This window comes from Corylus avellana, chromosome 5 (assembly GCF_965113065.1).
Source record: "Corylus avellana chromosome 5, dhCorAvel1.hap1.2, whole genome shotgun sequence".
NCBI classification, from domain to species: Eukaryota; Viridiplantae; Streptophyta; class Magnoliopsida; order Fagales; family Betulaceae; genus Corylus; species Corylus avellana.
Genome location: NC_142494.1, coordinates 8,324,847 through 8,341,991, shown reverse-complemented (window position 1 = coordinate 8,341,991; position 17,145 = coordinate 8,324,847). Strand labels below are relative to the sequence as shown.

The following is a 17,145-nucleotide window of genomic DNA, read 5'->3' as shown; positions in this document are numbered from 1 at the left end:
GTCTAACTAAATCAACCCTATAGCATGAAAATAGGAGCTATCGGACGGAGGGCCAAAATACCATTCCTTGTAACGCTTCTGATCGTACGTCCAAGCTCGAGGCCATACGTCCTCCCAGATGGTTTCAGGTGAAACCTGCTTTTGTCCATGCGTCCTCCTATTCTCTCAATCCAATTTCTAAGGCTACCAAAGGCTTTCTAAAACTTCCTTTCTCAAAATGATACCTCCAAGCACAAAATAAACCCGATGACAAAGGCGAAATAATAAATCGACTCAAGTAAAGGCTTAAAGAGAAACAACATTCTCAAAACTATAGCTAAGCTATCTATGAAAGCATTTAAGCAGCATAACAACTAAGGAATGAGTTAGGCTTCAGGATATTACTTCCTTGAAGCAAAAGGATTACCTCCTTCTCCATCAAACTCATAAACTCACAAAACTCACACTCACAAAGGGTTTTTTGGAGCTTGGGGGCGAGTTTGAACGAGAAAAGGGTGGGGGTGTAAGGGTATTTATAGGTAAGAAAAAGCAAAGGGCGCTACCAACTATTTTGAAAAGTTGCGGATGTCTGGTACTATTGGGGAGTACCTCCGGTACTATTTACACAGCGGTCCAAAGACTGTAGTGTACGCCCAAGTATTATGTAGAGGTTTTTCAAAAAGCAGCGTACGTCCGGGTGGTCCCCAGGCATACGTCCTTGTACTATTGGCAGGCGTACGTACGGTGGTTCCCCCCCCCCTTGTAAGTCCTCTACTAACGACACGAGCGTACATCCGGTTCGGATAGGCGTACGTTCGGTCAGAAAGTCCAAATTACCCATAGTGCCCTTCCAGCTGTTCCTACTGATCCAAAACCCAAATTAATCATCTAACTAAGCTACTTAAGCTTAGTTAATTATTTAGGTCACTACACAGTCGAATGCTCTTTTTGAAGATGATGAATGGCTAGCTGAAAGCGGGCAAACAAATACATTAACATATGTAAAATCATCAAAGCACAAATATTCATATTTATTCACAAAATATCTAGCTCATGTAAAACATTATATCTGTGCCTTAAAACAAGTAAAATATCTTCTTTTCTCTGTAAGTTATATACTTACAATATCCTTGATAATTGAGAAGGATCCCTTACTTAAGCACATACAACAATGTTACATTACAATTCACACTTAGACTTTAACCCAAAACAAAACTCTAACTTTGGTAATACTCATAGTGCTCATACACCTTAAGCCCTAATTTTCCATGGAATCCTATTGAATTTTAGGGTTAATGATTACAACACAGTCAATTAACCTATACACTAGAGAAATTAGGGTTTAGCATAATAGCCCCCAAATTGACATGAATCAAGAAAATTAGAGTTTACATTGATTGAACAGAGAATCAAAATTCACTACAAAAAACCATTTTTTCTTGACCAATAGTTTTTGACATGTCAAGCATACTAATACGTCAGAAAAGTTTTATGACGTGTGTCAAAGGTTAAAAAAGAGGGTGTCAAAACTTCCAATTTTTTGACGTGCCAATTTCTTACACATCAACAAATAGTGACGTGTTAGAAACTGGCACGTCAACAAAAAAAATCTTGACGTGTCAGTTTTGACACGTCAATAATTTATTGACGTGTCGGTTTTGACACGTCAATAAATTTGTTGACGTGTTAGTTTTGACACGTCAATAATTTATTGACGTGTCAGTTTTGACACGTCAATAAATTTGTTGACATGCCAATTTCGAAACGCCACTAAAGTTTAAAAATTATTAAAAAACAGTTTTTTTTTTTTTTTTTCTGGGCATATGAATTTCTAGGCTCCTCCTGCCACAGGAGGAAGCAAGCAAGAGGGAGAAAAGAAGCGAGAAAAAAAGAGAGAAAAGAAGGGGGAGAGGCGAGCGAGAGGGAGAAAAGGGGAGAGGCGGTTGGGAGAGCAAAAAAAAAAAAAAAATCTAAAAGAAGGGGGGGACCGAGACCATTCTTTTTTTTGGTCCCTGACAGATCAATCTCAAAATCAACCTGAAAAATCAAACCAAACCAACCAGAAAAATCAGACCCAAAAACTCTTCAAAAACCCAAACCCATCAACAAATAAAACATCAAAATCTCAAACCCAACAGGGAAAAAAAAAAAATCAAATATTCTCTTCTCTTTTTCTTCTTATCTTCTCTCTTCTTCTTCTCTTCTCCTTTTCTTTTTCTTCTTCCCATATGAGAGAAGAGGGAGCTGGGGGGGGGGGGGGGGGGGGGTGGGCATGCAGAGAGGAGAGAGTGTGGGGGACGAAATAAAAGATGGAAAGAAATCAAAGAATAAATAATAAGAAGAGGGAAAGAAGAAGGAAAAAGTTGAATTAAGAGAGATCTCCCGCTCCAAATAATTTTTTCCCGCTCATTTTTTATTGACGTGCCAACATTTGACACGTCAAGAAATTTTTTTTCTTAACGTGTCACCTGTAGACACATCAAAAAATTCTTGAGGTTTCAAATGACACGTAAATAATTATACACATATATAGGTACCAATTAAATTTTGTTACCTAATATAGCTACCAATTAAATTTTGTTATCTAATATTTAATTCTAATTAAAATAATCATTATATATAGAGAGAAAGAAAACCCTAAGCTACAATGATATAATTATACACATATATAGGTACCAATTAAATTTTGTTACCTAATATTTTTTTTAAAACAAATAATTTATATTATTAATTAATTAATTTTTGAAGTGTGAAATAATGGCATGTCAATAATTATTGACGTGCCAAAATGCCACGTCAATAATTATGGACGTGTTAAAATGACATGTCAATAAATAGTGACATGTTATTTTGACACATCAATAATTATTGACGTGTCATTTTTGATACGTCAATAATAATTGACGTGGTAAATTCAACACGTCAATAAAGTTTTTCTTGACGTGGCAATAATTACCACATCAAAAATTAGTGACGTGGCAAAAAGTATGTTACTGTAGACACGTCAAAAAATCTTCTTTTTTTTTTGTAATGATTCCACATCGCAAATTTCCTACCCAAAGCTCGGGTATAGTGTAAATCCCTTCCTTACACAAAAATCCTAAAGAAATTTATAGGAATAAGCAATAAGCATTATCCCCCAAAATCAACCTAATAGGTGGAAAATTTAGGTTTTATATTCTTACCATGGACTATACAGAGAGATTGAAGTTCCAACACAACAAATCTACAACCCAAGAGTTAGAAATGGTGAAGAACCCTATCGTGAGCTCCAAAACCCTAATTTCGGCCACACCCACAAGAGAGAGTAAGAGAAACGAAAGAGAGAGAGAGAGTATTTTGGGAATTTCTCACCCCATGGTTAGGATATAACTGAAAATCATAATTGAAGGGTGAGATTAAAAATTTTGTAAAGTTCGATACACTAAGTTACTCTGGTATGGTCATTATAAACACGTTTACGTATACTTTATACGTGTATTACAATGGCGAATTAAATAACTTCATTAAAAAAAAAAAAAAAAACGAGGGTTTATATAATATACATTAGAAACTCCACTTAAACCCAAAATTTGAACTTCTATACAGATAATCCACTTTTGCTAGGCTTTGCTACTCAAGAACTCTTCCTTACACTAAAACTATTTAAAAATCAGAAAATCTAAAGAATGAAAGTTTTGTGTGTTATCAGCTGAAAAATGATTCACGCCAATATTTTTTCAATATTTTCCCCAATCTCATCTTACAAATTCAATATATCAATAATTAGATTTGTGGACTCATGTAGACCCTACACAAATTTAATGGTAGATTCATCTATTCACTATAAAGATAATTAAAATATTGTTAAAAATATAATGAATTCTATCATTTCTTATTTTTTGCAGCCTGCTATAGTGCTCGATTGATCGAGCCATTGATGCATTGGCTCGATATGTGATTGTCACATGTCACATCACAAGCGATAAGCCTAGTCGTTTATTCTGCATATGCACAAAATCCTTGCTTCATACATAGATGTCTAAAGACATGCACATATATCCATATTAGGCTACAACAAGAAACAAGGAAAATTACATGGGTCTAATGGGAATAGCCCGGAGGGGCTCGGCTTTATGTACGGAAAGCCCAAACTTCTCTCTCATGTCCATATCTTCTGCCTTCATCTCATCTGCAAGTTTCCAATTGAAATTGTGGACAAGAGAGGCTAATATCATATGCACCATCCGATCGGCCAAAGGCCATCCAGGGCAAATCCTTCTTCCTGCTCCAAAGGGAATGAGCTCGAAATCTCTGCCTTTGAAGTCTATATCCTTCTCTAAAAATCTTTCAGGCTCAAACAAATTTGGGTTTGGCCATATGCTTGTATCCCGTCCCATTGCCCACACGTTTACTAGTATTTGTGCATTCTTGGGCACAATAAAGCCACACACCTCTTTGTCAATCTCGGCTTTGTGGGGAGTTAGGAAAGGTGCTGCTGGGTGCAAACGAAAGATTTCTTTCACTATTGCTCGTAGATAAGGCAACTTTAAGATATCTGATTCTTGAACAAGTCCGTCCTTGCCAAGCACTTCTTCAAGCTCTTTCCGGGCTTTTCCCATTTTTTCAGGGTTACGTAGTAACTCTGCCATTGCCCATTCCACTGTGGTTGATATTGTGTCGACCCCCGCAAGAAAAAAAGTCTGGTATAAAGTAGTGCGTGAGCACTTTGCCTAAGTTTATTGCTTATCAAAATATAATTGAAAGGAAAGAAAAGTTCAAGAAAGGTAGTCACTCACCAGAAGCAAATTTCTGATGTCGTCGCTGCTCAATTCTGAATTATCGTCTTGATTGATATCGAGGAGGGAATCAAGTATATCACTGCTTGCCTTAGAACCCTTTGATGATGCTCTTAATTGTAATCGTTCATTGATTATACCATCAAGAGTCCTAAAACATTTTCTAAAATAAATTGTCGTCCTTCGGCGTACACCTTGTGGGTCAACAAAACGAAGTATAGGGAAATACTCTGCAACATTCGGCTTTCCAACTGCTTCCTTGGTACCGAATACGTCTTCCAGAAACTCTTGGGACTTAGTTGAACAATACTCTGCCAAGTCAGTAGAGAAAATTGTGTTTGATATGGCATTCAGGCTAGTCGTGAAGGCTATTTGACCAATATCTACCGCTTGACCACTATTACAAGTTTCTTTGACATGGTCTACTAGTTGTTGCACCTTTTTTTTCCTAATGGCTTGGGTGGAATCAAGCTTTTGTGTAGCAAATATTTGCGTGGCAGTAACTTTCTTGAGGTTTCTCCAACGACTCGATGTGGCAGGCAGCCATGCCATTGCAAATTTGTGGTGGTCGAGTGCTCGGATAGCATCCGGGACGGGTCGGCCGGAAAAGACTTGGTCGTGTTTTTGCAGTACTTCTTTGGCTAGATCTGGAGAGGAAACAACTATGGTTGTGATGCTCCCGAACTTGAGAGTCATTAGGGGTCCATAAGTTTTGGAGAGCTTGGAAACGACTACGTGGGGTTGGTTTCCTACGAGCTCCAAGATGTTTCCAATGATTGGAAAAGGCTTGGGGCCTGGAGGAAGTCTTGGCGAGCCAGATTTCCTGGCTATTAGGCCAGAGGCCAGCACATGAATAGATGCCAACACAAAGGGAAGTAGCAGCACAAATGCTAGGTACTCCATTCACTCAGTTTTGCTTTGTGCTTAGAAGTAGTTAGCATAAGAAAGCAATGGGCTTGCGTGCATATGCCTTGATCAAAAGTTAGATGATAAGGGGGGTATTTATGCAATGTCACCCAATATATGGTCTTACTCTTACCTCCTTCTTTCTTCTACTATAAAAGAGACAGTCAAAGAAGAGCACCAATTCTTAGCACGAGGTAGAAATTAATAGCACCAAGGCTGCAAAAGATAAGACAGTCAAACATGCACATTTTTTCTAATGTTCATACACAATCAATGACAATCTACGAAAAATCAAGTAACATCTTATGAAAAGAAGAGCTCGGAGACTGTTTCAAAGTTTATACACAGCCATTGTACGTATATGTTGAAAAATCCAAAGATGTCATATTAAAGGGAAGGCCACATTCATTGCTGGAGGGGCTCAGTCCAAGCTAAGCATCCAAACACTTTGTTTTTTTCAAAGTTTATAGGCTTGAAAAGAAGTGCTCGGACAGTGTTTCAAAGTCTATACACAACCATTGTACGTATATGGAGAAAAATCCAAAGATGTCATATTAAAGGGAGGGCCACATTCATTGCTGGAGGGGCTCGGTCCAAGCTAAGCATCCAAACACTTCGTCTTTTTCAAAGTTTATAGGCTTGAAAAGAAGAGCTTGGAGACTGTTTCAAAGTCTATAGACAGCCATTGTACGTATATGGAGAAAAATCCAAAGATGTCATATTAATGGGAGGGCCACATTCATTGCTGGAGGGGCTCAGTCCAAGCTAAGCATCCAAACACTTCGTCTTTTTAAAAGTTTATAGGCTTAAAAAGAAGAGCTCGGAGACTGTTTCAAAGTCTATAGACAACCATTGTACGTATATGGAGAAAAATCCAAAGATGTCATATTATAGGGAGGGCCACATTCATTGCTGGAGGGGCTCGGTCCAAGCTAAGCATCCAAACACTTCGTCTTTTTCAAAGTTTATAGGCTTGAAAAGAAGAGCTCGGAGACAGTTTCAAAGTCTATACACAGCCATTGTACGTATATGGAGAAAAATCCAAAGATGTCATATTAAAGGGATGGCCACATTCATTGCTGGAGGGGCTCGGTGCAAGTAGGGCTGTTAAGTGAGCGAAGCGTCTCGCGAGCAAGTTCGGGCTCGGCTCGCATAAGCTCGGCTCGTGCTCGACTCAAATATTAAATGAAGCATTTCATGAACACAAATCCTAACTCGAATATTAAACGAAGCAAGCTCGTATAAGGCTCGCCTCGCTTATTAGGCTTGGCTCATATATTTTTTATTAAGTAACAAATAACAATATATAGTCAACATTACTCATTTACTCAATAATAACAAATATATTGTATACCTTTGTTTTTTGTTATTTATGCACATGTGTGTATATATATTATATATATGTAAAATATATATATATATATATATATATATATATATATATATATATATAGTAAATAATAAGAAATATATAATATTATCATTAATCATTTTATCATATGATATAATCATATAGTACAACCGTACAAGTTATTGTATCATTTAATACAAATATTATAATTAGATAGTTTATACTTTGGAAATTGGAATCGTATACCGTATATAACATAGTCATTAATCATTATATAATCATATGATATATCTGCATAAGTTATTGTGTTATTTAATCAATACATTATAATTATATATTTTATTCTTATAAAACATATATGATATATTACATGATCTTAGATTTAAGATAATATTAATATTAATTGTGAGATAATATGATCATAAAATTTAAGTATGAGTGTATGACCATTATATCATTATGAATTTATTACTTAGAGTTTGAGTATTACTATTAGATTAAATGATTAATAATTAAGTAACTAATGTGTTTCTTATAATTTATACATTATAATCACAATTTACAGTAAGTAAAAACTTAACAATTTGAATTTAAATCATATATCATGAATCGTGATAATGAGAACATATAATATAAGTATACAAGTTATAACAATTAACATTGACCCATTACCCATATAAATTAGATAATGATACAGACTCATAAGTATACAAGTTCATACTAATACAAGAATTAAGTACATAGAGAGTTAGTTCCAATGTATTCTAAACACTTATAACTTATAAGTCTATATATGTTATAAATTATAATTATACATATATGCAGATTAAATAATATAAATGTATGAGAGCAATACTTAATCATGTGATTCAATGACAATTCAAATACTTAATAATATTATTCATGTATAATGATAATGGGATTTGTATAATATCAAATTAAATAATTGACATTGGATTAATAATACAAATTTATGTAATAAAATTATAACTTCATATAAATTATAATTATACATATATAATACAATTTTTTAATTCTTTTTTTTTAAAAAAAAAAAAAAAAACTTTTTCTCTAATTTCTTAGTCATTTTTTAAACTATTTGTTTTTCCCAATTTTTATTTACACAAACAACAAAAATGACATAGTTTTGTTAAGGCCCTAAGGGTATAAATTCATCACTTTCATTTCATTTTCATTTTCATATAACCCTAAATCTAACACAAACGCTCGTGTCTCATTGTCTCTGCAGCCTTCCAGTCCTCACAAGTTGCCCGTCTGTCTCTGCCACCTTCCTCACCGGTCGTCGGTCTCCTTCACCGTCTCTCCTCGCGCTCGACGTCTTTGTCTCCTTTTAATGTCTTTGTTGCTGTGCTCGCGGTCGTCCTCTCTGGATCGTCACCGTCTGGATCGTCGCCGGTATTTGTCTCTCTGTCTTTGTGGCCGGTCTCCGTCTCTGCTTGCCGGTTGGATTTTTTTAGTTTAATTTTACAGCAATCCAAAAATTAATGTTTGGATTTTACATGCCTTGATAGGATTTTCTAATTTAAATTTTACATGCAATGATTGGATTTTGGATTTGTGACTCTTGAGACATTCTGGATTCTGGATTTGTTGTTGTTTTTTTTTTATAAAAAAAAAAAATTACAAAAAACAATAGTCGAGCTCGAGCTCGAGCTCGAACAGGGTTCCAACCCTATCGAGCCGAGCTCGAGCAACATGTTTAGGCTCGAGCTCGAGCCTGAGCCAAAAATAAACGAGCCGAGCTTGGACAGCCCAAGCTCGGCTCGTTTACACCTCTAGGTCCAAGCTAAGCATCCAAACACTTCGTCTTTTTCAAAGTTTATAGGCTATCTTTGATATATATATATATAAGGAGGTATATTCATTACATAAATGTCACTTGAAGTTTTTATGTTTAGAGTGCAATAGCTAATTTAGTTAATAAAATCTATAAATCTTGTACAAGATGGTTCAAATTTAATTCTAGAGAAAAATACTTGAGAAGTTCTTAGAGTTTAACTTTTTATCAAATTACTAGTTAAGGTATATTCCGTTATCAAATTGCCTTTTATATTCACTTGTTGTTAGGGTTTTTAATGCAAATTATGACACTTAGGCTTCATTTGGTTCGCAGAATGTCTAGTCTATTGGAAAAGGACTGGCTACTACTAGGAATAGAAGAGTGTGGAATGGACTCACTATTCATATTCCTTTGTTTGGTTGTGACGTTAGAATAGAACACTGATTATGTATTCCTTTGTTTGGTACAATGCAATATGTTGGTGAATGAAATCATATTTTGATCAAATTTCCTAAAATACCCTTATAATACAAATACAATTTATATTGTTAAGAACTTTCTTTCTTTATTTTTTGAAACATAAACAATTATACTATAATTTTTTCGTTGTTTTTAATTATGTCAAGTATGTGGCTTTTTTTTTTTTGCAATTATACTACAAAACTATTTAGGGTAATATATTATAAGTCCATGAGTCAACCGGCTAAAAAAACAAACAAAAAAAACTCCCTAAGTCTTTTTCTTTCGAAAATTTACTCCTTCAGTCAATCGAAATACCAATAAAAGTCATACCGTCAAAATTTTTTCACTGCCATTAGATTGGTTGAAACGCACCGTTTTGCCACATCAGCATAGCGAATTTTTTATTAATTTAGTTTAAAATTAATTCTAAAAAAAAAAAAAAAAACCATCTCCAGCAACGTTGAAAACAGAAAATTAATATAATATCCTTTCACATGTCACTTAAGGTATTAATTATTAGTTTTCTCACTTTGTAAACCAGTCTAAAGATTTTTTTAGTTTTATTTGTGATATTGTGTTTATTGAGCAAGAGTATCTTCCAGAGTAATGAAAATCGGAAGACAATGAAAATCTCCAAGTGCAATTTAAACCGACAAAAAGTCCAATTTAGTAAGTAACAAATTAAATTACCTTCTTCCTTTTTCCATGCAATTTACAAATTCTGCAAGCGATTTGAAAGGCCCAAACCTTGATCAATTGAGCACACAATTAATCACGAATAATTACTGCAAATAAATGAAACACATGGAAAATAGGCTGGAAATTGCCTAGAAAAAATAAAATTCAGGTCAAAATTACAATGGTTAATGTTTGGTTGTTTCAAATCTGAGAGCTGAGAGGGGTTTTATTTTATTTCATTTTCCCCATAAGTCTAAGCCTTATGAATCCAGGCAATTAGGATATTGGGTGAATGGCTGTCAAGGGGCTAAAAGAAACTAAAGTTTCAAAATAATTGACATAATCTGCCTATTATTCCTCAGCCACAAGGCTGAGAGTTTGCCGACATCCATCATTAATGATAGCTATTCAAAATCTCGACCTATACCGTCTCATGTTTTGTATATTCTCATACAGCTATATATAATAATGTGTCAAAATAAAAATTTTTCCTTTGAATTAAATTAAATATCTGTTCTGTCAATAATTCTAATTAGTCTAATAAGCTGCTTCATTTGTCGAAAACCAAAAGTTTATCTCTTCTTCTTTTTTTTATTATTATTATTTTTTTTTTTTTTTAAATTTTATTTATTTAGGACTTTCAGTGGTATGATGGAGACGGACCGTGATACACAACACGCCAGTGTAAAATATATATATATTTTTTCGGCCACCCCCAAATGCACCCGTTCCCTTTCTTTTTTTTTTTTTTTGGCCAAAGGGGTGGCCGGACCACCCCCTTGGCCACGGGGGTGGTTCGACCACCACCAGGTCGGCCTGGGGGTGGCTGGAGCCACCCCCTTGGCCAAAAATGGGGTAGTCCGGCCACCCCATTTTGGCCAAGGGGGTGGCTGGAACCACCCCATCTTTTCCTCATATATATATATATATATATATATATATATATTTTAATATTTTGTTTTTTAAAAAAAAAAAATTAAGATGAAAAAGTCAAGCTTTTCTACCACGTGTCAGTTGGCACTGTAGCTGGAACAGTGCCGTTTCAGCTACAGTGCCGGGTCCTTCTCTTGACAAACATAGCTGAAGAATCATGTAAGAACGGCATAAAAGTATGGCAAATTAAATTTATTTATTTTTAACAGTAAATCTTTTATAATAAATTTAAAATAAGATCTGGAGCATAACAAAGGACTACAGTAATTTTCTCGTAGAATTTCCTCAATCATGTCAGATACTCCTGATGCTATTCCAGATTCTTTGGCATGGACTACTAGATATATCAACAAAAATATAGACTTGTACTCTCATTACGTGACAATATGGGTCACAACCAATCATTTTCAGGCTGCATTTCCTTTTATCCCCCTCCTCTAAACCGGTTGAGTTTTGCTGTTTGTTTCTTTTCTTTATTGCTTTGTTTTGTTTCTAAAAAAAAATAAAAAATAAAAAAAGTAAAAGAAAAAAAAGGACAACCACAACTAACTAGTCTCATTGGCCGTGATACTGTACAGGGCCTCTTCCTTAATCCAAAAAAGTAAAATACCTTTACTTTAAAATTAATCTCCACATTCCTACTTTTTATACCATATCAATCATTTTTTTTATTATTATTCAAATAAAAAAATTACTACAAAACAAATTTTTTACATTTTTTCATGTAAAATATATTTTTTCACTTTTTTTCACAAAATAATTTCATTAAAACCAATCAAACACATATTTCTAAAAAGTACAATAGTACCGACCCTTGGCCCAGGCCTCTCGGCAAACACTACCATTAATACTGAGTTTAGTCAGGATTTTGATCAAAGTTTTATAAAAAAATAAAAAGAAAAAAAAAGGACAACCACAACTAACTAGTCTCATTAATGCTGAGTTTAGTCAGGATTTTGATCAAAGTCAAAAGTGGTTGGCGTGCTAGAAAGGCTTTCGTTGTCTTTATAAAAAAATAAAAATAAATAAAAAAATGACAACCACAACTAACTAGTCAATGCTGAGTTTACTCACAACTAACTAGTCAATGCTGAGTTTACTCACGATTTTGATCAAAGTCAAAAGTGGTTGGCGTTCTACAAAGGTTTTCGTTGTCTTTATAAAAAAGTAAGGGAAAAATAAAAAAATTAATCCTTGTAATTTACCTGATTTATAATTAACTCTTTGTGCTATCAAAATGAATTTAAAGGTTCCCAAGGTATGCCAAAAAAACAATTTAATCCCTACAGTCAAATTCTGTCCACTAATTTAACATATTCAGTTAGTGTGACACTGACTTAAATATGACAAGTATCACAATTTTATTGGTTCTAACGTTTCATGTTATCATAATCTGTTAAGTCAGTGAACGGAATTTGACCATAGGGACTAAATTATTTTTTTGGCATACCTTAAGGACCTTTAAGTTCATTTTGATACTTCAAGGAGTTAATTGCAAATCAAGTAAACCACAAGGACTGATTTTGCATTTTTTCCAAAAAATAAAAAGACAAAAAACGACAACCACAATTAACCAGTCTCATTAATGCTGAGTTTAGTCAGGATTTTGATCAAAGTCAAAAGTGGTTGGTGTGCTAGAAAGGCTTTCGTTGACTTGGAAGGTTTTTTTTTTTTGGAAAAATATAAAAAAGCCCCCCAAACTATCAGCCATTTTCGATTTAGCCCCCTGATGTTTCAAAAGTCATAAAGTAGCCCCCCAAACTACCAAACTGTCGCATTTTGGCCACTCCGTTAATCAAAACCATCAGTCTGGACGGAAACTACAAAACGACGTCGTTTGGTTACAGGTAAGTTACAAAAATGCCCTTGTATGTATGTATGTATTTTTTTTTTTTTTTTTTTTTTTTTAAGGAGGAGCAAAACGGCGCCGTTTTGCTCCAAAAAGGGTTCACTTACCCTAAGCAAAACGGCGCCGTTTTCCTTAGGTTAAGTGAACAAAACTCCAAAGCTGCCAACCCACGCACAGGTCCTCCCCCTCACGCACAGCCTTTGCTGATCCTCTTCTCCACACGCACAGCTCCGGTCATCCAGCCGATCGTGCCGGTCGTCCCCCTCACGCCGATCGTCCCATCGTCCCGCAAAACCTGTAAAACCAAAAAAGCCACAAATCATTTCGTCCACACAGCCCAATCAGATCGCCTCCCACGCACAGCTCCGATATTCTAGTCAATCATGCCGGTCGTCCCCCTCACGCCGATCGTCCCGTCGTCCCCCTAAAGCATTATCCCCCAAAATCAACCTAATAGGTGGAAAATTTAGGTTTTATATTCTTACCATGGACTATACAGAGAGATTGAAGTTCCAACACAACAAATCTACAACCCAAGAGTTAGAAATGGTGAAGAACCCTATCGTGAGCTCCAAAACCCTAATTTCGGCCACACCCACAAGAGAGAGTAAGAGAAACGAAAGAGAGAGAGAGAGTATTTTGGGAATTTCTCACCCCTTGGTTAGGATATAACTGAAAATCATAATTGAAGGGTGAGATTAAAAATTTTGTAAAGTTCGATACACTAAGTTACTCTGGTATGGTCATTATAAACACGTTTACGTATACTTTATACGTGTATTACAATGGCGAATTAAATAACTTCATTAAAAAAAAAAAAAAAAAAAACGAGGGTTTATATAATATACATTAGAAACTCCACTTAAACCCAAAATTTGAACTTCTATACAGATAATCCACTTTTGCTAGGCTTTGCTACTCAAGAACTCTTCCTTACACTAAAACTATTTAAAAATCAGAAGATCTAAAGAATGAAAGTTTTGTGTGTTATCAGCTGAAAAATGATTCACGCCAATATTTTTTCAATATTTTCCCCAATCTCATCTTACAAATTCAATATATCAATAATTAGATTTGTAGACTCATGTAGACCCTACACAAATTTAATGGTAGATTCATCTATTCACTATAAAGATAATTAAAATATTGTTAAAAATATAATGAATTCTATCATTTCTTATTTTTTGCAGCATGCTATAGTGCTCGGTTGATCGAGCCATTGATGCATTGGCTCGATATGTGATTGTCACATGTCACATCACAAGCGATAAGCCTAGTCGTTTATTCTGCATATGCACAAAATCCTTGCTTCATACATAGATGTCTAAAGACATGCACATATATCCATATTAGGCTACAACAAGAAACAAGGAAAATTACATGGGTCTAATGGGAATAGCCCGGAGGGGCTCGGCTTTATGTACGGAAAGCCCAAACTTCTCTCTCATGTCCATATCTTCTGCCTTCATCTCATCTGCAAGTTTCCAATTGAAATTGTGGACAAGAGAGGCTAATATCATATGCACCATCCGATCGGCCAAAGGCCATCCAGGGCAAATCCTTCTTCCTGCTCCAAAGGGAATGAGCTCGAAATCTCTGCCTTTGAAGTCTATATCCTTCTCTAAAAATCTTTCAGGCTCAAACAAATTTGGGTTTGGCCATATGCTTGTATCCCGTCCCATTGCCCACACGTTTACTAGTATTTGTGCATTCTTGGGCACAATAAAGCCACACACCTCTTTGTCAATCTCGGCTTTGTGGGGAGTTAGGAAAGGTGCTGCTGGGTGCAAACGAAAGATTTCTTTCACTATTGCTCGTAGATAAGGCAACTTTAAGATATCTGATTCTTGAACAAGTCCGTCCTTGCCAAGCACTTCTTCAAGCTCTTTCCGGGCTTTTCCCATTTTTTCAGGGTTACGTAGTAACTCTGCCATTGCCCATTCCACTGTGGTTGATATTGTGTCGACCCCCGCAAGAAAAAAAGTCTGGTATAAAGTAGTGCGTGAGCACTTTGCCTAAGTTTATTGCTTATCAAAATATAATTGAAAGGAAAGAAAAGTTCAAGAAAGGTAGTCACTCACCAGAAGCAAATTTCTGATGTCGTCGCTGCTCAATTCTGAATTATCGTCTTGATTGATATCGAGGAGGGAATCAAGTATATCACTGCTTGCCTTAGAACCCTTTGATGATGCTCTTAATTGTAATCGTTCATTGATTATACCATCAAGAGTCCTAAAACATTTTCTAAAATAAATTGTCGTCCTTCGGCGTACACCTTGTGGGTCAACAAAACGAAGTATAGGGAAATAGTCTGCAACATTCGGCTTTCCAACTGCTTCCTTGGTACCGAATACGTCTTCCAGAAACTCCTGGGACTTAGTTGAACAATACTCTGCCAAGTCAGTAGAGAAAATTGTGTTTGATATGGCATTCAGGCTAGTCGTGAAGGCTATTTGACCAATATCTACCGCTTGACCACTATTACAAGTTTCTTTGACATGGTCTACTAGTTGTTGCACCTTTTTTTTCCTAATGGCTTGGGTGGAATCAAGCTTTTGTGTAGCAAATATTTGCGTGGCAGTAACTTTCTTGAGGTTTCTCCAACGACTCGATGTGGCAGGCAGCCATGCCATTGCAAATTTGTGGTGGTCGAGTGCTCGGATAGCATCCGGGACGGGTCGGCCGGAAAAGACTTGGTCGTGTTTTTGCAGTACTTCTTTGGCTAGATCTGGAGAGGAAACAACTATGGTTGTGATGCTCCCGAACTTGAGAGTCATTAGGGGTCCATAAGTTTTGGAGAGCTTGGAAACGACTACGTGGGGTTGGTTTCCTACGAGCTCCAAGATGTTTCCAATGATTGGAAAAGGCTTGGGGCCTGGAGGAAGTCTTGGCGAGCCAGATTTCCTGGCTATTAGGCCAGAGGCCAGCACATGAATAGATGCCAACACAAAGGGAAGTAGCAGCACAAATGCTAGGTACTCCATTCACTCAGTTTTGCTTTGTGCTTAGAAGTAGTTAGCATAAGAAAGCAATGGGCTTGCGTGCATATGCCTTGATCAAAAGTTAGATGATAAGGGGGGTATTTATGCAATGTCACCCAATATATGGTCTTACTCTTACCTCCTTCTTTCTTCTACTATAAAAGAGACAGTCAAAGAAGAGCACCAATTCTTAGCACGAGGTAGAAATTAATAGCACCAAGGCTGCAAAAGATAAGACAGTCAAACATGCACATTTTTTCTAATGTTCATACACAATCAATGACAATCTACGAAAAATCAAGTAACATCTTATGAAAAGAAGAGCTCGGAGACTGTTTCAAAGTTTATACACAGCCATTGTACGTATATGTTGAAAAATCCAAAGATGTCATATTAAAGGGAAGGCCACATTCATTGCTGGAGGGGCTCAGTCCAAGCTAAGCATCCAAACACTTTGTTTTTTTCAAAGTTTATAGGCTTGAAAAGAAGTGCTCGGACAGTGTTTCAAAGTCTATACACAACCATTGTACGTATATGGAGAAAAATCCAAAGATGTCATATTAAAGGGAGGGCCACATTCATTGCTGGAGGGGCTCGGTCCAAGCTAAGCATCCAAACACTTCGTCTTTTTCAAAGTTTATAGGCTTGAAAAGAAGAGCTTGGAGACTATTTCAAAGTCTATAGACAGCCATTGTACGTATATGGAGAAAAATCCAAAGATGTCATATTAATGGGAGGGCCACATTCATTGCTGGAGGGGCTCAGTCCAAGCTAAGCATCCAAACACTTCGTCTTTTTAAAAGTTTATAGGCTTAAAAAGAAGAGCTCGAAGACTGTTTCAAAGTCTATAGACAACCATTGTACGTATATGGAGAAAAATCCAAAGATGTCATATTATAGGGAGGGCCACATTCATTGCTGGAGGGGCTCGGTCCAAGCTAAGCATCCAAACACTTCGTCTTTTTCAAAGTTTATAGGCTTGAAAAGAAGAGCTCGGAGACAGTTTCAAAGTCTATACACAACCATTGTACGTATATGGAGAAAAATCCAAAGATGTCATATTAAAGGGATGGCCACATTCATTGCTGGAGGGGCTCGGTGCAAGTAGGGCTGTTAAGTGAGCGAAGCGTCTCGCGAGCAAGTTCGGGCTCGGCTCGCATAAGCTCGGCTCGTGCTCGACTCAAATATTAAATGAAGCATTTCATGAACACAAATCCTAACTCGAATATTAAACGAAGCAAGCTCGGCTCGACTCGGCTAAGCTTGTGAGCAAGCTCGTATAAGGCTCGCCTCGCTTATTAGGCTTGGCTCATATATTTTTTATTAAGTAACAAATAACAATATATAGTCAACATTACTCATTTACTCAATAATAACAAATATATTGCATACCTTTGTTTTTTGTTATTTATGCACATGTGTGTATA

At 36.1% G+C, this 17,145-nt stretch overlaps 2 protein-coding genes across 2 annotated transcripts; both read right to left on the bottom strand.

Moving 5' to 3' along the window:
* Positions 1 to 3,939: 3,939 nt before the first annotated feature.
* LOC132182454 (cytochrome P450 76T24-like) lies at positions 3,940 to 5,812 on the bottom strand. Its single transcript, XM_059595706.2, has 2 exons — positions 4,758 to 5,812; positions 3,940 to 4,661 (listed from the first exon to the last, which is right to left on the bottom strand). The coding sequence occupies exons 1-2, from the start codon at positions 5,658 to 5,660 to the stop codon at positions 4,053 to 4,055; spliced, it is 1,512 nt and encodes a 503-aa protein (XP_059451689.2). The 5' UTR covers positions 5,661 to 5,812; the 3' UTR covers positions 3,940 to 4,052.
* An 8,188-nt stretch (positions 5,813 to 14,000) lies between these two features.
* Positions 14,001 to 15,873, bottom strand: LOC148585338 (cytochrome P450 76T24-like). The gene is made up of 2 exons (XM_088516563.1): positions 14,819 to 15,873; positions 14,001 to 14,722 (listed from the first exon to the last, which is right to left on the bottom strand). Exons 1-2 carry the CDS (start codon positions 15,719 to 15,721, stop codon positions 14,114 to 14,116), a joined length of 1,512 nt encoding a protein of 503 aa, XP_088372689.1. The 5' UTR covers positions 15,722 to 15,873; the 3' UTR covers positions 14,001 to 14,113.
* Positions 15,874 to 17,145: the final 1,272 nt, after the last annotated feature.